The 20778-nt window shown below is 40.7% G+C and overlaps 1 protein-coding gene and 1 long non-coding RNA gene across 2 annotated transcripts; one reads left to right on the top strand and one right to left on the bottom strand.

The window, feature by feature from the left end:
• Positions 1 to 5423: 5423 nt before the first annotated feature.
• On the bottom strand, positions 5424 to 19274 carry LOC145504865 (uncharacterized). The gene is made up of 2 exons (XR_014052557.1): positions 19156 to 19274; positions 5424 to 10482 (listed from the first exon to the last, which is right to left on the bottom strand). It is a non-coding gene; the product is annotated as an uncharacterized LOC145504865 (long non-coding RNA).
• Positions 7228 to 10631, top strand: LOC145504864 (T-cell surface glycoprotein CD1b-1). Its single transcript, XM_081486185.1, has 6 exons — positions 7228 to 7362; positions 7610 to 7876; positions 8453 to 8731; positions 8952 to 9230; positions 9667 to 9760; positions 10339 to 10631. Exons 1-6 carry the CDS (start codon positions 7302 to 7304, stop codon positions 10358 to 10360), a joined length of 1002 nt encoding a protein of 333 aa, XP_081342311.1. The 5' UTR covers positions 7228 to 7301; the 3' UTR covers positions 10361 to 10631.
• Positions 19275 to 20778: the final 1504 nt, after the last annotated feature.

Genomic DNA, 20778 nt, shown 5'->3' with positions numbered 1-20778 from the left:
TTTCAAGACTGGGCCACACATGTCGCAGGGGTGAACCATGTGGGTGGAAGGCTCAGCCTGGGGAGTTCTCATCTGTGGCCGGTTCACAGGACCTCCCTGCTCAGAAAGTGCAGCTACACCTGCCACTCCGGGCCAGTGACCAGGTCCAGGCCTCCTCCAGGTCTTCTCTGCTATGACTGGAGCAGTGTCTACCTCCTCAGACACCCCGGGCCCCCCTCCGGCTCCAGCTGAGTAGCCCCATGAGACCTGGAAACCACAAGTCCTGGTGATGACACAAGTGCAAAGTTCTCCAGCATCACATCAGGGTACAGGAGTCTCTGAGCTTCCTCTAGCAGCTCCCAGTTCTCCCAAGAAAAGTACAGGAGCACATCCTCAAACGTCACACAGCCCTGCCCGGGTTCACCAGTGCTGCTGCACCTGCCACTGCCACAGGACACAGTGGGTGGAATGGGACCCCGAGAAGCGAGAGACCAGGGCAGGGTCACCTCAGGTGGGGCGTCAAACTCCAAACCTCGCTATAAAATGATGTCAAACAACAGCAAAAACATGACGTCAAATGTTCGAAAAAGGCCCAGGCCGCCGTCCTCAGGGCCCTTGGCGACGGAGCTCGGGCAGAGGCCTGCAGAAACTTGCAGTCTCCGCGGCAAACGCGAGGCTCGATGTCTCCTGTCCCATAGATGGGTACATAGTGTTACGGCGAAGGAGCCAGGGCTGGGGCGTCAGGACTCCTATGAGGTGGGGAGACGGGCCCCGGGTACCTCTCTCGCCTTCCCCTCCTGGCCCTTGAGACACAGTCCCAGAACTGAGCTCTGGTCCACGTGATCGCCTTTCAACCATCAACCATTCCAGGAAGTCAATTGCTTCTTTTGCAAACATTTTCTTCCATTCTTTTTCTTAATATGTTTTTAATTGAGGAATAATTGCTTTACAATATTGTATTGGTTTTGTACAAAAAACATGAATAAGCCATAAGTATACATATATGCCCTCCCATATATATGCCCTCCCACCCCATCCCCCATTCCACCCCCTCAGGGTTGTCAGAAAGCGCTGGGTGAGCTTCCTGTGTTACACAGCAACTTTCTACTAGCTATCTATTTTACATATGGTGATATATATATGCGTCAATCCTACTCTCTCTATTCATCCCACCCTGTCCTTCCCCTGCTGTTTCCACAAGTCTGTTCTCCGTGTCTGGGTCTCTATTCCTGCTCTGCAGATTGGTTCATCAGTACCATTTTTCTAGAATCCATATATATGTGTTAATATATGATATTTGTCTTTCTTTTTCTGACTTTGTTCTGTATAACAGATTCAGTTCAACCACATTTAGGTTGCTTCCATGTCCCAGCTATTGTAAATAGTGCTGCAATAAACAGTGGGGTACATGTGTCTTTTTGAATTATGGTTTTCTCCAGAAGGCAATGGCACCCCACTTCAGTACTCTTGCCTGGAAAATCCCATGGACGGAGGAGCCTGGTAGGCTGCAGTCCATGGGGTCGCAAAGAGTCGGACAAGACTGAGCGACTTCACTTTCACTTTTCACTTTCGTGCATTGGAGAAGGAAATGGCAACCCACTCCAGTGTTCTTGCCTGGAGAATCCCAGGGACGGGGGAGCCTGGTGGGCTGCCGTCTATGGGGTCGCACAGAGTCGGACACGACTGAAGCGACTTAGCAGCAGCAGCAGGGTATATGAGATAAGGTATAAGCTTCCCGTGTAGCTCAGTCAGTAAGGAAATTGCCTGCAATTCTGGAGACCTGGGTTTGGTTCCTGGGTTGGGAAGATCCCCTGGAGAAGGAAATGGCAACCCACTCCAGTACTCTTGCTTGGAAAACCCCATGGGCAGAGGAGCCTGGCAGGCTACAGTCCATAGGTTGCAAGAGTCGGACACGACTTAGCACTATCTTTCTTTCTTTCTTTCTTTTCGGGGTATATGTCCAGTAGAACTGCTGGGTCATATTGCAGTTCCTAGTTTGTTTGTTTTTTTAAGAATCTCCACACTGTTCTCCATAGTGGCTGTATCAATTTACATTCCCACCAACAGTGCAAGAGGGTCCCTTTTCCCCACATCCTCTCTAGAATTTATTTGTTTGTAGATTTTTTGATGATGGCCATCCTGATCAGTTTGAGGTAATACCTCATTGTAGTACTGATTTGCATTTCTCTAATAATGAGCAACATTGAGAATTTTTTTCATATTTTTGTTGGCCATCAGTATATCTTCTTTGGAGAAATGTCTGTTTAGGTCTTCTGCCCATTTTCTGATTGGGTTGTTTGTTTTTCTGATATTGAGTTGCATGAACTGCTTTTATATTTTGGAGATTAATCCTTTGTCAGTTACTCCATCTGCAATTATTTCTCCCATTCTTAGAGTTGTCTTTTTATATTGTTTATAGTTTCCATTGTTGTGCAAAAGCTTTTAAGTTTAATTAGGTCCTATTTATTTATTTTTGCTTTTATTTCCATTACTCTAGGAGGTGGGTCAAAGATCTTGCTGTGATTTATGTCTGAGATTGTTCTGCCTATGTTTTCCTCTAAGAATTTTATAGTTTCTGGTTTTGCATTTAGGTCTTTAATCCATTTTGAGTTTATTTTTATGTATGGTATTAAGAAGTGTTATAATTTCATTCTTTTACATGTAGTTGTTTAGTTTTCCCAGCACCACTTAACTAAGAGACTGTCTTTTTTCCATATTCTTGCCTTTTTTTGTCATAGATTAAGTGACCATAGGTGCATAGTTTATCTCTGGGCTTTCTATCCATTTCATTGATACATATTTCTGTTTTTGTGCCAGTACCATACTGTCTTGTTAACTGTAACTTTATAGTACCTGAAGTTGGGAAGCCTGATTCTTCCTGTTTCCTTTTTTTCTCTCAAGATTGTTTTGGCTATTTAGGGTTTTTTGTGTTTCCATACAAACTGAAAATATTTTGGTCTACTCTGTGAAAAATGCCACTGGTAATTTGATAGGGATTATATTAAATCTGTAGGTTGTTTTGAGTAGTATAGTCATTTTCACAGTATTGATTTTCCTAATCCAAGCACATCATACATCTCTCCATCTCTTAGTATTGTCTTGATTTTTTCATCAGTGTCTTATAGTTTTCTGCATACAGGTCTTTTACTTCCTTAGGTAGGTTTATTCCTAGGATTTTCATTCTTTTTTATGGCAGTGGTGAATGAAATTGTTTCCGTAATTTTTTTTCCTGATCCTTTGTTATTAGCATATAGCAAAGCAAGAGATTTCTGTATGCTTATTTTGTATCCTGTAACATTACTAAGTTCGTTGATTAGCCTTAATAGTTTTCTGGTGGAATCTTTAGGTTTTTCCATGTATAGTATTTTGTCATCTACAAACGATGACTCTTTTACTTCATCTTTTCCAATTTGGATTCTTTTTATTTATTTTTCCTCTCTGATTACCATGACTAGGACTTCTAGACTATGTTGAATAATAATGGTGAGAGTGAACACCTTGTCTTATTCCTGATCTTAGAGGAAATGCTTTTGGTTTTTCACCATTGGGAATAATATTTGCTGTGGATTTGTCATATATGGGCTTTATTATGTTGATGTAGTTTCCCTTTATCCTCATTTTCTGGAGAGTTTTTTTAATCATAAATGGGTATTGAATTTTGTTGAAACTTTTTTATGAGTCTATTTAGATGATCATATGGTTTTTATTCTTCAATTTGTTAATATGGTTTATTACACTGGTTGATTTTGTGTATTGAAGAATCCATGTATCCCTGACATAAATTTCCACTTGATCATGGTGTCTGATACTTTTAATGTGTTACTGAATTGAGTTTGCTAGCATTTTCTTGAGAATTTTTGTCTGTATTTTCATCAGTGATATTGGCAGGAAAAAAACACAAAAACCCAACAAAGTAAAAAATAGAAAAAAGTTAAATAAAAATAAGAAAACATACATGTTAAAAAAATAAAATATAAAGTTAGAATAAAAGATGAAAACAATAAAAGCGACAACAGCAACAAGTGAACAAAATGAAAGAAATACAAAAAAGAATAATACTAATAAGAGTATTTTCCTGGGAATTCTGCTGTCAGGGATCTTGCTCCCACAGTGATCGAGAATCAATCCCTGCCTCTCCAGGAATCCTTTCAATGCCTCTAGGTAGTTCTCTGGACCTACTATGGGCACTGTGGGGGCAGTTTAGACTCTGATCTGGCCCAATTCCTGCATGTATTTGCTCCCTAAGTCCACTGCTATGAAGGCTAGACTGGTTTCAATAGTGAGAATACTCACATCTATTCAGGTATTCCACATATACAGGATTTACCTAGCTGATCTCAGGGATTTTGAATGTGGCTTGTGAAACTGTACAGAAAGATTTCCATTCCTCTTTCTAAGTCACACTGCCCACGTGGCTAAGCTTGGGTTTTGACTCCATTTCTGCATGTCTGCTGTCCTCAGATACTTGTTCCCTGTCCAGGAAAAAGGGAGGGAAAGCAGCAGCTGCTTGGGGCATGATTACTCACTCAGACAGGATCGTAACCATCTGTGGTGGCTTGCTCTGGTGGAAGTCCCTCCCAGTGCCCATGGAGGTAGGAGCTGGCATGTGGGGATGGTGCCAGCACTGCACTCCCTGTGTGCCTCTCTACAATGGTGCATCTCTTTCCAGGCAGATCTCACTTCCTCTAGGGGCATTCTTAGTCATGCATCCCCACCCTCCTGTCACCTCTGCTGTATCCACGCACCCAACAGTGTTCCTCTCCCTTGATCAGTTCTCTCAACCCCATGTTTTAGCACTCAGTCCCTGTCAGTATCAGTGGATTCTTTTCTCAGACAATGCCCATGATTGATTCCCAAGAAGGCTTTGGAATGGGTGGTGCTCAGACCTCTGGCGCCCTCACAGCCAGTGGAGACCCTGGCTTGAGGAGTGGGCACAGCCCACTCAGAGAAGCCCCTCTCAGCACCCACAGGTGCCAAAGAGATTGGCAGGTGGTGGAAGGGCTTGTAATGGTAGTTATATTCCTAGTGCACCACTCAACAATGATATCTTGCTTCTGTGGTGTCCGGGGCTTTTTCCACAGACTTTCCCAGTTGTGGAGCTCCTTACTCCTGTTTCTTCAGGCTGTCTTTTTTAGCTAGTGTCTGTCCTCTCCCTGGGTCTATACTCCCAACCCCACTTTCTAGCAACCAGTCCCTCTTTGTAACAGACAGCTCATGATTCAGGCTGGAATGTGCAGAGGTGTGGTGTAGATCATGTGTGAAGTTTAACTTAACTTTGTCCTGCTTTCCACAGATCATCTGCTGTGTTCTTTGATCCTGGAGGGTCCTTTTCTGTCCCAGTTGATTTTCCCACCTTGAGGGTTTTTTTTTCTGAGTGTAGGGACTTCCTTTCATATTTATATTCAGCATCCCATCAGGGTTGCTGGTCTCTTTTTTGATTCCTCTTTTCTCTTTTTCTTTCTTTCATCTTACCTGGTTGTGAGGGGATTTTTGTTTTAAGTGTCTGTTAGTGTTCAGCAGATGTTCTATGACAATTGTCCCATTTATAGGTATATTTTTGATGTACTTGTGCTCAGTTGCTTCTGACTCTTTGCAACCCTATGTACTGTAGCCCACCAGCCTCCTCTGTTTATGGGATTTTCCCAGTAAGAATACTGGAGTGGGTTGCCATACTCTCCTCCAGGGGATCTTCCTGACCCAAGGATTGAAGCCGCGTCTGAGGCATTGCAGGTGGATTCTTACCACCGAGCCACTGGGGAAACCCTGATGTACTTGCCGGAGGTGATCAATTTTGCAAATCCCTACTCCATTGTCTTGACTCCTCCTCCTCTGCTCTATTGTTTCTTGATTATTTATCCTTTTTTTCTGAATTCTCTCGCTTTCCTGACTAGCAACTTTAAATCTGCCTTTTGGAACTGAGGGAAGGTAAAGGAGGCAGAATAGAGCCTATTTCCTACAAACAAGGACTATGAGACAAAAGAGGCTTTTGTGTCCAGGAGAGAATCAGAGTGTCAAATTGTCCTGCTCAAATGTAAATTGTCCTGCTTAAATGTAAATGCAAACTGTCCTGTACAAATGTAAATTTCAATTTCAAAATTTGCTATGGTGTAAGACAATTTTTCTCAGATTGTAAACTAGTGTGCTATAATGCTAAGTTGCTTCCGTTGTGTCCTACTCTTTGTGAGCCCATGGATTGTAGCCCACCAGGCTCCTCTGTCCATGGGATTCTCCAAGCAAGAATACTGGAGTGGGTTACCATTTCCTTCTCTAGGGAGTCTTCCCAAACCAGGGACTGAGACTGCTGTGTTTATCATATTTAATTCTGAGACTTGGGTTCCAGAATCAAATATGATAAAGAAGAGTTTTAAATGATTTTCCTGCATGTAAATGATTGTCAACACACACACACACACACATACACACACACACACACACACACACATATACTAAGGAGAATGTGAGATTAGAGAGATGAGGCAAGAGGAATGAGATAAAAAACACGGGCCATTGAGAACACTGGGAAGAGGTAATGGCAAAATGCTAGAGGAGAGTGGCCATGGACAGAGAGTTCAGGTTGGGTGGATAAACCAAAGGAACTCTAGATTTAAAAAGACTGGGGACTTCCCTGGGTGGTCCAGTGCTTAAGAATCTGCCTGCCAATGCAGGGGACACAGGTTCCATCCCTGATCTGGGAAGATCCCGCATGTCCTGGAGCAACTAAGCACACATGCCACAACTACTGAGCTCACGATCTAGAGCCTCCGATGTACAGCTACTGAAGCCCACAAGCCAAAGAGCCTGTGCTCAGCAACAGGAGAAGCCACAGCAATGAGAAGCCTGTGTACTGCAACTCCATTCACCACAAGTGGGGAAAGTATGAAGCAGGTAGCAAAGAAAACTCAGCACAGCTATAAATAAAAAAATATTTAAAAAACAGAATGGAGGCCGATCAATTGTTTAATATTATACTTTTGCTTAACAGATGTGAAAATAAAGAATCAGGAAGGTGAAATAAGCTTTCAACATTGCATGGTAACTTTTCCAAGGTAATAAATACGAAGGAAACTGAGATCAAGGAGATCATTTGGACCAGAGACATTAAAATAAAATCTACAAGTCATGAGCTAGAGAGGAAATGAGAAACAGAATGAAAGCCCAGAGCTGTGGGAAGCACAGTTTTTTGGTGATGAGCGATGTGTGGGCGGAAGAGACTTGTCAGTTGAGGGAGAGAGGAAGTCATTATAAAGTACTGAGAAAAAGGTTTGCTGAAATTAGAGATCAAATACCAATTCTGAGAGTCAGAAACTCTACTTTCCATTGAAATGCTGCTTCTGCCACTTCTATTGCTAGCAGTTATTGTCCCAGGTGGTGACAATGAGGATGGTAAGAGTAACTCTGGCTGTTTTCAGCATAGGTGCAGGGCTTCTGGATAAAAATATGCCACATCTACCACTAAGGGTCTGGGCTCGCCTGTCTCCAGCTCTCTCCTCCATTCTGGAGGTTGGAGATGGAACCAGAAGCCTTGGGGCAGGGAACTGTTTCAGGCTCTATACTGTTCATACTCTGGGTTCTTTTTCATTCTATCCTAATTCTCTTTTGCCTCACTTTTCTTTTCCTTCCACCACCACAGCATTCCAGGGGCCAACCTCCTACCATGTCATCCAGATTTCGACATTTGCCAACAGCACTTGGGCTCAAAATCAAGGCTCAGGCTGGTTGGACGATTTGCAGATTCATGGCTGGGACAGTGTCTCAGACACTGCCATTTTCCTGAAGCCCTGGTCGAAGGGCAACTTCAGTGATGAGGAGGTGGCTGAGCTGGAGGAACTATTTAGAGTCTACTTAATTGGATTTATTCGAGAAGTGCAGGACCATGTCAGTGAATTTCAGTTGGAATGTGAGTACAATCCTCTGAACTGGGGACGCTCTCTGCATGTACATACCTCTCTAGAGTAGCCTCCAACCCTGACTCCATACCTCCACACCTCCACCTGGTATCCCAGATTTTTCCTATTCTTTGAACTCTTGTGCCATAGATGGAATTCCTCCTTTGTGAACATCTCCTGGTTTGTTTGTACATAACTTGTTTTTCTCAAACCCCAAGCAACAAGTCCTCACTTTACCTACCTTGTTCCTGAGTGAATGAATCCCTCCAATCTGTCTCCTCAAGCATCTTATGCCTGATCCCTTCTCTCAGTGTAACTCTCCCCTTCAGGCCAGAATGCTGTACTTCTGACTCCCCTCTTGACCACCCTATTCCTTATAAGAGCACATCTCTACCATTTACAACATGTGTAACTCTCCCAAATGCTCCTTTTTTATGAAAAGTCTCTGAATACGGCATTTTTTTTTTTTGAGTCATTTCACATCTCAGACCTTTCCATCAAAATCCAAAGTCCCATGTCCTTTTCCCATCTCTGTCTTTCTCGTGTGCTTTTAAAAATAACTTTGTCTCTGTTTTCTTTCTATCCAGACCCCTTTGTGATCCAGGGCATAGCAGGCTGTGAGCTGCATACTGGGAAGGCCATAGGAAGCTTCTTGAAGGGAGCTTTAGGAGGACTGGATTTCGTGAGCATCAAGAATGATTCATGTGCACCTGCCCCAGAGGGCGGCACCAAGGCCCAGCGTTTCTGTGCACTCATCATTCAGTACCAAGCTATCTGTGATACTATAGCTAAGCTCCTCTTAGAAACCTGCCCTCGATATCTCCTGAGTGTTCTTGATGCAGGGAAAGCAGAACTGCAGAGGCAAGGTTAGTCCTGTTCTCTCCCCAAGACTTTTCTGTTTCACCTTTCATCAGCTTCTTTAAATTCAAAAGTGGGAGGTACCTAAAAGGAGAGTGTTTTAATTATTAAATTATTTGGTTTCCAAAAAAGTGGAAGAAGTCACTATCCAAACTTATGAGTTTCCGAGTCTCTATGCTCTGGATTAGAGTCATAATCTGACATTATTACTGCTCCTTTCTATCCCAGTGAAGCCTGAAGCCTGGCTGTCCAGTGGCCCCACTCCTGGGCCTGGCCGCCTACTGCTGGTGTGCCATGTCTCAGGATTCTACCCAAAACCTGTGTGGGTGATGTGGATGAGGGGCAAGCAGGAGCAGCCTGGTACTCAGCAAGGAGACATCATGCCCAATGCAGACTGGACTTGGTATCTCCAAGTAACCCTAGATGTGGCAGCTGGAGAGGCGGCTGGCCTGAGTTGCCAAGTGAAGCATAGTAGTCTAGGAAACCAGGACATCATCCTGTACTGGGGTAAGAAATTACTGGGGCACAATTGGGAATGGGAGGAGATGGTTCTCAAGCACAGAGGGAGGGCCTGCAGAAGGTAAGGGATTTAACCAATGAGAGAGGGAGGGCAAGAGTGGGAGAGAAAATAGAGAGATTGAGACAGAGACAGAGAGTCAGGTTGAGATTTATTTCTGGGACAACAGTGCGAGAGGAATGAAATTAGCTAATCTAAGGTATAGAATAGATAAGAAAGAAGAATGTAGACTAGATTAGATGGGACAAGAGAGAGACATAAAATGTGGCTGTGAGTATAAGCCTTCCAGGAGTATGAGAGAGGGAATCAGAGATGCCCATGTGTCAGAAGTGGGTAATGGAGGTGCTGACACTCAAGTAGACAAGAAGGCCAAGAGAAATAGATAATGGGTTTGAAGTGATATCCCTGTGTCTTCTCAATTGCCAGGACACCCCACCTCCATTGGCCTGATATCTGTGATAATAATAGTGCTCTCCCTCATCCTTTTGATAAGTCTTTCATTATGGTTTTGGAGGCACTGGTGAGTTTTTTATTCTGTTTTACTTTTCTGTCCATCCTCTCACTCTTTCCCTCCATTTTATCTATCGCTTTAGCCTCAATATTTCCACCAGACCCTTTCCCATTTCTTTCCAACTCCCATCTTTGTGTAAATCTATTTTTTTTTAAATGTGGTAAAAATATGCGTGACATAAAATTTGCCACATTAGTCATTTCTAAATGACTCTTTTCATCTTGAAAAACTTAAAGTCTATGCCAGTTAAACTACACTCCTCATGCCCTGGTCACCACCATTCTAGTTTATTTCTCTATTAATCTCTGTATGAATCTTGAACCTCTTAAAAGTGGAATCATTGGTGTTGTTTTTTTGTGACTGGCTTATTTCAATTAGCATTATGTCCTCATAATTCATTCATGTGATGGTACATATTAGAATTTCTTTCCTTCTTAAGACTGTGTGATACATTTTAGATTATAAATTAATTTGCCTATGGAAAGATGGTTTGATTCCACCTTTCTGCTCTTGTGAATAGTGCTGGCTATGAGCATGGTGTGAAATATCTCTTATGCAGAGTGATTTTTTGCTTGTGCTCTTAACAGGTCATATCAGACTATATTGTGAGCCACTCACCGTCTCCTTTTCCATTTGGAATAAGTACCCAGGAACCCAGAAACTCAAGTGGTCATCCCAGTAGTCAATTTCATCATATTTCATCAAATAGTCATCTGATCAAATCAGAGTTCCTGTAGATTGTAAGATCAGAAACAGAATTAAAGTTGTTCATATATTACAAGACAATATTAATATTAAGATCTGCTCAGATTTCTTGAATGTGAGATGTGGGAAAGAATGTACCTTGTAATAAATGAAATGATGTACACAACTTTTATAGTGACATCTCTTTTGCTTCTTATTTGAAATTTTTTTCTGTTTCTGCTGTAATACCATTTGTCAAAGTGAGCTAACTATTATTATGCCAAGATAATTACATTTTCAGAGATGCTGAGCATTTTTAACATAATTTCTCTGTCTCTGCCTGGCTGATTTTCTAACCATGAGGGTCAGCAAAGAAGTTTTTCTCCAGGAAGCCTTCCTAAATGATATAGTGGAAATAACCCTCCCTTGACTGATATCATGCTCAGGTTCACAGTATTCTGTATCCACAACACTGCAGTTCTTTTTGTTTTTCTTTTCCTTCTACTTATAAGTTCCTTTAGAGAGGGGCTTATCCTAGGTGGGTTCTAGGCAAGATCTTTAACTTGCCTATGTATTTGTTTAGTAACATAATCCAAGTTGATATAATTTTCTCAATAAGAGTCTTTTCCCCCAAATCACCTTTCCTTCTTTTTTTTCCCTCTTTAGTTGATATTCTATGTTTTCCTCTTACTAAAATATTTCCACATAGCCAAGAATAACATGCTTTCCTTGTTTCTGCTCTGAACTCCTCTGGAGAAATCACTTGTGCCCATACAATAAGTGTAGTTTACATGTAGAGATTCATTTGTCAGCAAAGGATCATATTTCTCAATGTGAGTTGGAATGGGTGAGGGATAATGGTGCAGATGGTTGTTAAATATTTAAGCAAAGAGTCAAGAGGTTTTTATTGCTCTCAGGGATGTTGATATCTGTGCTATCTTTGATATTTGTGATATCTTTGATATCGAGTCATATTTTTGACTTTTATTTATGTTTGTTCATCCTTTTGCTTATTTTACAATTTTCTGGAAACTTCACTTTAAAAATCTAAGCTTATTTAATAAATACAACAGGAAAGGGGAGAAGAGATTCTGAGTACATTTTTTGTAGGATTTAGGAAGGGATGTTAGAGCAAGTGGAAGTTTTGGAGAAGCCAGGGTTACTGGAAGCAGTTCTGCCACCCCATCATGCTAGGACGATACAGATGTCATGATTTGGGCAGGGTAGGAAATGATTTTTCAAATGACATATTTTTTCTCTCTGATCCATTAGTACATCTGGTTATTTCTCCAGCATGCATTAAACACCACCTCATCTTACAGGGTAGGCATGCTGTTCTACGCTTCACTGCACCCTCAGCAAAGGCCAGGACCCTGATTAGTCTGTGTTTCTTGGGGGTGTGGATTATGAACCAGCAGTAGCAGTAGTACCTGTGAGCTTGTTAGAAGAAGAAATTTTCAAGCTCAGCTCTAAACCTATTGAAAAAAAAATCCTGGAATAGGTACTATAATGCTGTGTTTTCATAAGCCTTTTAGGTTATTTGAATGCACATTTAATTTTAAGAACATCCTGTCTAAAGATTTTTCAAGCCCTGAACTATAATACTTTGGGCTGAATAATTCTTTGTGGTGGAGAGTTGTTCAATGCACTTGTAGGAATTTTAGCAGCATTGGAAAGACTGATGCTGAAGCCGAAGCCCCAATACTTTGGCCACCTGATGCAAAGAACTGACTCATTGGAAAAGACCCAATGCTGGGAAAGATTGAAGGCAGGAGGAGAAGGGGACGACAGAGGATGAGATGGTTGGATGGCATGACCAACTAGATGGACATGAGTTTGAGCAATCTTCAGGAGGTGATGATGGACAGGGAAGCCTGGCATGCTGCAGTCCATGGGGTTGCAAAGAGTTGGACATGACTAAGTGACTGAACTGAACTGGCCTCTGTCACTAGATGCCAGTAGCTTCTCCTCAAGTTATAATAACCAAATAGATCTTCAAACATTTCCAAATGTCCCTGGATAGTAAATGGACCCCAGATAAGAGCTAAGGTCTAAGATAATATACAGAATTTCACCTCCCCTCTCATCACTTAGTTGTAATAATTGGTACTCTAAGCTAACTGAAGTCTATAGTTCATATTCAGTGGTTGAAGAAAGAAGAACTCTTCATCTGGATGGTATAATTCATTCTAAGCTCAAAGTTGCTGTAGAATTTTGTAGTGTAGTTAAAGCTGGACCAGGGATGAAGTTCAGAAATAAAACAGAATAGACAGAGCTAAAGAGCAGATCTGGAGACTGACCTACCTCTGGATATTTTAGCTATATGAGCACAACAATTTCATTTTTTCTTTTTAAAACCGAGCTAGAATTCTTACTTGCTTAAAAATTCTGATATTCTTTTTCTTTCCGATGTCTTGTAACAGCTTTTTCACATCCTTTTTATAGCTTTTCTCTTTTTTCTTCACACCTCTTCTTTCTCCTCCTTCCATCAAGTCATCATCTCTTAAAGGTGGTTTTCTTGACTTGCGTTTTTTTCCCCTAAGTTTCCTTACTTTGGAAAATGTTAATTTACTCATGACTTTAAATATGACATGTAGATGAAACACTTTCAAAAATAAATCTTAAGTCTCACAATACAAGAGTTCTTCAACTCTTTTTATATGAGAGTTTTTGTGCATGTGTATGTGTTAGCTTGATTTTTGCTAATATATAGAAATATGTTAAAATATTTTGTCTTTGCTTCCAGTATGCATGTTAAATTAACTTATCAAATTAATATTTTATCTGTAAATCCTTTTGGATTTTCTATTCATACTCTCATAATGCTCTAAATATGAAAATTCTCAATTTTTTTCAGTCCTCTTTCTACCTTTTTTTGCATTTTCTTGTCCAATGGGATTGACTCTGAACCAGTGCATAGAATTGACAGATGTCATTCCCATCTTTTTACTTTTACTGGATAAGAATATTCCAACAATTAATATTAGGTATCAACCCTGAAATTCATTAGAAGGACTGATGCTGAAGCTGAAGTTCAATACTTTGGCCACCTGAGGTAAAGAGCCAACTCTTTGTAAAAGATCCTGATGCTGGGAAAGATTGAGGGCAAGAGGAGAAGGAGATGACAGAGGATGAGATGGTTGAATGTCATCACTGATTCAATGGACATGAGTTTGAGCAAACTCCTGGAAATAGTCAAGGACAGGGAAGCCTGGAGTGCTGCAGTCCATGCAGTCGCAAACAGATACGAACGAGTGACTGAGAAACAACAATATAGTCATGGTAATTGCTCTAAGTGTATCATGGATAATGTTTTTCAGATTAAGAACATTTTCTTTCAAACTTATTAAATTTTTTATTATCATTTTTATTATGGATGACTATTGAATTTCATTAGGAGCTGATTCTGAATTTCTTGAGATGACAAAATGTTTTATATCTTTTCTATTTTTAATGTTTTGAGTCACACATAAATTCTCAAATGGTAAAACAAAATTTTGTTTATGTAACTTGCTTATAATGTACTATGTGGATCCAATTTCCTAATGTTTTATTTATACTGTTTTTCTATTCTTAAAATTTCTTTGTCAAGTATTGGTATTGAGTTTTTTGCCTCATAAAACAAGTCAAAAAGTCTTTCCTATCTTTTTATTCTCAGAGAAAGTTTCTGTGATATATCTATTTTTAAAATAAATATTGGTAAAATTAAGCAGTGAAAGTTTATGTTGGAAATTTTTGTTTTCTTATTTTTGAGGAGGGAGTTTTAAATTTAACAGTTTTTAAAAATAAAAATAGCTCTTCTAAAATTGTCTGCTTCTCTTTGTGTCAAGTTTGGTAAATTTTGATTTAACAAAATTTGTCCAATTTTTCAGATTTCTAATTTACTATTGAGTTGTGCATAATACCCTCTTTTTTTAAAATCATGTTAATGTCTATGGGGTTCATAACTACATCTGTCCCTGCTTTTTAAAAAACTGGATCTTAGAAATTGGTATTCTCTCTCTGTTCTCTTTCTGAAATTGACAGGTGATTATCAATTTTATAAATTTTTCAAAAACTAAGTTTTGACTTTTTTGTTCTGTGATCATACCGTTTTCTTTATTATGTCCTTCCTTCTATTCTCTTTGCATTTATTCTATTGTGATACAAGAATTCTGAGCACCCAGGTCCAGTGTGCGAGGTAGGGGGTTTTCCATACATCTAACAAACAACATTTTTGGCCAGCTGGGCATCTTATAACTCAGCCCAATTCTGACACCATATATCTGGAGATAACATCAGATTCCCCAGGATAAGTGTTCAGACTGCTACTGAAAGCTCAGCCTCTCAGTACACTGGTGAAGAAATCTCAAAGACAGAGCTTTGGGTGAATAGAAAAGGACAGATTTTCCAGGCAAAGGGAGATATATCAGGCTTCTGTCTTCAGAATCTGTGTATCTCAACTCAGAGACCTTGATGAGGGTTTTATAAGTGTGTCAAATGTGGAGTCTTTGGGAAGATTAAGATGTGAGCGTGGCTTACACTCCCTTAATCTCTTCTCATGTTTCATATTTTCAGCCTCCTAAAGACATACCCATCTGAAGGCAGAGTTCCAAAGATGGCAAGGAGAGATGAGAAAGCTTTCCTAAGTGAACAATGCAAAGTAATAAAGGAAAGCAATAGGATAGGAAAGGCCAGAAAATTAGAGATTTCAGGGACAATTTCATGCAAAGATGGACAATATAAAGGACAGAAGCAGTAAGGAACTAGGAGAAGCAGAAGATATTCAGAAGAGGTGGCAAGAATACACAGAAGAACTATATAAAAAATATGTTAATGACCCAGATAATCATGATGGTGTGATCATTCACCTAGAGACAGACATCCTGGAGTGTGAAGTCAGCTGGGCCTTAGGAAGGATCACTACGAACAAAGCTAGTGGAGGTGATGGAATTCCAGATGAGCCACTTCAAATCCTAAAAGATGATGCTGTGAAAGTGCTGAATTCAATATGCCAGCAAATTTAGAAAACTCAGCAGTGATCACAAGACTGGAAAAGGTCATTTTTCATTCCAATACCAATGAAAGGCAATGCCAAAGAATGTTCAAACTACTGCACAATTGCACTCATTTCACATACTAGCAAGGTAATAGTAAAAATCCTTCAAGCTAGGCTCCAAAGGAACATGAACTGAGAATTTTCAGGTGTACAAATTAGATTTAGAAAAGGCAGAGGAATCACAGACCAAACTGTCAACACACTGAATCATAGAAAAAGCAAGAGAATTCCAGAAAAATATCTACTTCTGCTTCATTGACTATGCTAAAGCCTTTGTGTGGATCACAAAAAACTGAAAAATTTTTCAAGAGTTGGTGGTACCAGATCACCTTACCTGCCTCCTGAGAAACCTGTATGCAGTCAAAAAGCAACAGTTAGAACTGGACATGAAAAAATGGGCTGGTTCCAAATTGGGAAAGGAGTACATCAAGGCTGTATATTGTCACCCTGCTTATTTAACTTGTATGCAGAGTACATCATGTGAAATGCCAGGCTGAATGAAGTTCATGCTGTAATCAAGATTGCCAGAAGAAATATCAATAACCTCAGTTATGCAGATGACACCACACTAATGGCAGAAAGCAAAGTGAAAGTGAAGTCGCTCAGTCTTGTCAGACTCTTTGCGACCCCATGAAGTGTAACCTACCAGGCTCTTCCGTCCATGGGATTTTCCAGGTAAGAGTACTGGAGTGAGTTCCCTCTTGATGAAAGTGAAAAGGAGAGTGAGAAAGCTGGCTTAAATCTCTACATTCAAAAAACAAAGATCATGGCTTCCAATCCCATCACTTCATAGCAAATAGATGGAGAAACAATGGAAACAGTGACAGACTTTATTTTCTTGGGCTCCAAAATCACTATGGATGATTGTTGCAGCCATGAAATTAAAAGACGCTTGCTCCTTGGAAGAAAAGCTATGACAAACCTAAACAGCACATTAAAAAGCAGAGACATTACTTTGCTGATAGTATGGTATGGTTTTTCCAGTAGTCATATATGTATATGAGAGCTGGACCATAAAGAAGGCTGAGTGCTGAAAAATTGATGCTTTCGAACTGTGGTGTTGGCAAAGACTCTTGAGAGTCCCTTGGACTTCAAGGAGATCAAACCAATCAATCCTAAAGTAAATCAACCCTGAATATTCAAAGGATACTGATGCTGAAGCTCCAATACTTTGGCCATCTAATGAGAATAGGTGATTCAATAGAAAAAAACCCTGACGCTGGGAAAGTTTTAAGACTTGAGAAGAAGGGAAAGACAGAGCATGAGATGGTTTAATGACACCCCTGATTCAATGGACATGAGTTTGAGCAAACTCTTGGAGATGGTGAAGTTCAGGAAAACCTGACATGCTGTAGTCCATGGGTGCCGCATCCAGCACAGTGGGTGAGAAAGACTTGAAATGGGGGCAAGCATGTAATGAAAAGACAGACACATATAATTTGGCAAGCAGGGAGTCAGAGGGCCTTCTTGCTGTCCATGGCAGGAAGACAAAATGGCTCCTATTGGCAGAAGTCACATGAGATTGTTAGGGAATAGCTATACTAGGGAGTTTGATTAGCCAAGGCTCTGCTGTTGATCAGGAATATCTTGTTTTGTTTCCATGGGTGTGAATGCAGGGGTAGGCAGTGAAGCAGAGAAGAGAGCATGCCCTGCCCTAAGAATGCCCCTTTGGCATGCTTACTAGGACAATTACGAAGCCAAAGTTTGCTGCACCCTCAAGTCATGAGGCAGGTTCTGGTCTATGTTCTGCCAGGCTGCAACACATGGGGTTGCAAAGAGTAGGAAAGGAGTGCATGACTGAACAACAGGGATCTTGACGAGCTTCTCTGGTCTCTTTAATCTTGTGTCCAGTGATTTCTTGGCTGCCCCTCCCCTGATTAGCAACTGTTCAAATCCACCCTTTGGATCTCAGGAAAAGTCATGATGGCTTGAATCTTGCCTTCAGGAAATGGGGGAGCAGAAGGGCCTTCATGTCCATGATTCCAACAGAATCCCACTCAATTTCAAGACCTACAAGTTTTGTGGTGGGGGGCAATCAAACTTATCAGTCACAATAGATTGGAAGTTCCCATGACCTTCTTCTTCAGTTCAGTTCAGGTCAGTCTCTCAGTCATGTCCAACTTTTTGTGACCCCAAGGACTGCAGCACACCAGGCTTCCCTGTCCATCACCAACTCCCGGAGCATACTCAAACTCATGTCCATTGAGTCTATGATGCCATCCAACTATCTCATCCTCTGTTGTCCCCTTCTCCTCCTGCTTTCAATCTTTCCCAGCATCAGGGTCTTTTCCAATGAGTCAGTTCTTCATGTCAGGTGGCCAAAGTATTGGAGTTTAAGCTTCAGCATCAGTCCTTCCAATGAATATTCAGGACTGATTTCCTTTAGGATCGACTGGTTGGATCTCCTTGCAGCCCAAGGGACTCTCAAGAGTCTTCTCCAACACCGCAGTTCAAAAGCATCAATTATTTGGCACTCAGCTTTCTTTATAGTCCAACTCTTACATTCATCCATGACTACTAGAAAAACCAAAGCTTTGACCTTCTCTTAGATTTGCTTGAATATCTAGAGTAGCTCATAGAACTGAGAGAAACATGTATTTATTAGATCACCTATTTTAAAAAGATAGAAACAGCCAAATGGATCAGGTAAGATGTGTGGTAAGGTGTTGGTTCCTCCACGCCACTCTAAGTATGCTACTCTCCTGTATCTCAATGTGTTCACCAAACTGAAAGCTCTCTATAAACCATCCTTTTGAGTTTCTATGGAGATTTATTATAGAGGCAAATTGATCAAATCATTGACTATAGGTTCAATATAACTTTAGTCTCTATTCTCTCCCTGTATGTCAATGGAAAGACTGAAAATTCCAACCCTTCAATCGCATAATTGTGTCCACTGACAATCAGTGCCCATTCTTAGGTTATATAGGGCTTTCTAAAATCATTTCAATAACTAGAAAAAGATATCTTGATTGTTTTCAACACTTAGAAAATTCCAAGGTTTTAGGAACTCTGTGCCAAGGTCTGTAGATTGAAAGATCAAGAGCTACTGAAAAGAAGTCATATACCAGCAGTGTTACAGAACACAAGTCCATGCCTGATGCACAAGGAGGCCAAAGAAACTGAAATGTCAGAGTATGGAGCAGAGAAAGTTTTATGCATGGCCAAGCAATAGGAACAGGTGGTTCATGCTTAAAACCCCCAAACTATCTCACAGTTTTGGGGGAAATTTTTCATCGGCAAAAATTGGGAGAGGGGTTTGTGACTCTCTTCGAATTTGTTGGTGGTGATGTACCGTAATAGGAGAGAAAGTGGCAGGGCACAACTTTTGAAAGAATGACAGCCCAAGGACACAACATAAACCAATTAGAATCAAATGGGACCAAGGTGACAGAAAAGACTAGACCTTGATCCTCAATCAGCAAGCTAAATGACACTCAGAGGGGCCATGACAGTTCCAAGGCACTGTCAAAAAACCAAGGAGTGGGTCATTGCCCAATTCCTGGAAATCTCCACCCTTTCCCCCCAATAGATGGAATAACCCTCCTGCTCATTAGCATATGAAATTAGTAAGCCTGTAAAAACTAACCATGGCACATTTTGCAGCTATACTTGCCCTCTGTGATTATTCACACTCTGTGGAGTGTGCTCCTCTCAGAATCTGAATAAATCCACTTCTTACCTATCACTTTGTCTTTCACTGAATTCTTTCTGTGATGAATCTGAGCTTCATTAGGTCATAAAATCAGGTACCATGGGTTTTGGCTGGGTTCGAGTCTCAGAATATGAGTTCAAGTCCCATTGTGAGGTAAACAATTTCAGCAAGGGCAGTGTTCTAGGAATTTTGTGCTCAGCCTAAAGTTACATTCTCCATCTAGGTGGAGAAAAAAGACAATACCAAAGAATACACAAAATACCAGACAATTGAGCTCATTTCACATGCTAGCAAAGTAATGTTCAAAATCCCTCAAGCTAGGCTTCAGCAGTATGTGAACCAAGAAATTCCAGTGGCAGATTTTATTTTTGGGGGCTCCAAAATCACTGTAGATGGTGGCTGCAGCCATGAAATTAAAAGACTCTTGCTCCTTGGAAGAAAAACTATGACAATCTTAGACAGTATATTTAAAAGCAGAGACCTTTGCTGACAAAGGTTCGTGTAGCCAAAGATACAGTTTTTTCAGTAGTCATGTACAGACGTGAGAGTTGGACCATAAAGAAGGTTGAGTGCTGAAGAATTGATGCTTTCAAATTATGGTGCTGGAGAAGACTCTTGCGAGTCCTGAAATTGCAAGGAGATCAAGCCTGTGAACTTAAAGGGAATCAACCCTGAAGACTCATTGGAAGGATTGATGCTAAAGGTGAAACTCCAATACTTTGGCCACTGACTCATTGGGAAAGACTCTGATGCTAGGAAAGACAGAAAGCAAAGGGAGAAGAGGGTGGCAGATGATGAGATGGTTGGATGGCATCACTGACTCAATGGACATGAGTTTGAGCAAACTCCAGGAGATAACGAAGAGCAGGGAAGCCTTGCTGCAGTTTATGGGATCCAAAAGAGTCAGGACACACCTTAGGGACTGAACAACAACAATGAAGATGACCTAGGTGGGGCCTTATTTCCTGCAGAAGAATTCAAAGATATTATTATGTATATTCCTTGAGGAGGAATCAGGACTCTTCCTTAAGGCTGTACTATTGTTTTTTAATTTCACCTCTGTTTCTGCATTCTCTCTTTTCCCTAATTAGCAACTGTTTGAATATGCTTTTTGGAACTGAGAGAGGATCAAGGAGCTGAAAAAAAAATGTAATTAGTATGACAAGAAATATAGATAGACTTTGGGACAGATAGATTTTCATGCCCAGGATGGCCTCATAGGTCCTGCTTAGTTTCAATGCCCCCTTTTCTTTACTACTTCTCAATGTTGAGGAGAACATGTGTTGGGCAAGAAAGGAAATAACATATTGTTATAGAGGTTACTAATAAACGGAACAGAAAACTCAGGTGTAGGAGGACTTGGTTTCAGTTCTCTCTTGTCTTTCAAATTTCCTCAAATCTTTCAGGGAACAGGGAAGAGAGCCACTCTGGGTACTTCCTGATAAAATGGGGCATAGTCTTGTCTCAGTTTGGGGAATGGACACTGAGTTAGAAATATTCCCAGGTCCTAAATCTGAGTCTGGTATGGCTAAGCGTCTATACCTTTGTCCAGCATTTTGGTGCAACAGACCCCATTCAAAATAACTTTAATAGGTAAAACAGATCTCATTCCCAGTGGAATTCAGGAGAATAAATTTAAAGCCTAGTCTG

Source organism: Giraffa tippelskirchi, chromosome 5 (genome assembly GCF_054371585.1).
Source record: "Giraffa tippelskirchi isolate mGirTip1 chromosome 5, T2T-mGirTip1v1.2.pri, whole genome shotgun sequence".
NCBI lineage: Eukaryota > Metazoa > Chordata > Mammalia > Artiodactyla > Giraffidae > Giraffa > Giraffa tippelskirchi.
The sequence above is the reverse complement of the archived record's forward strand: the minus strand, read 5'-3'. Positions and strand labels throughout refer to the sequence as shown.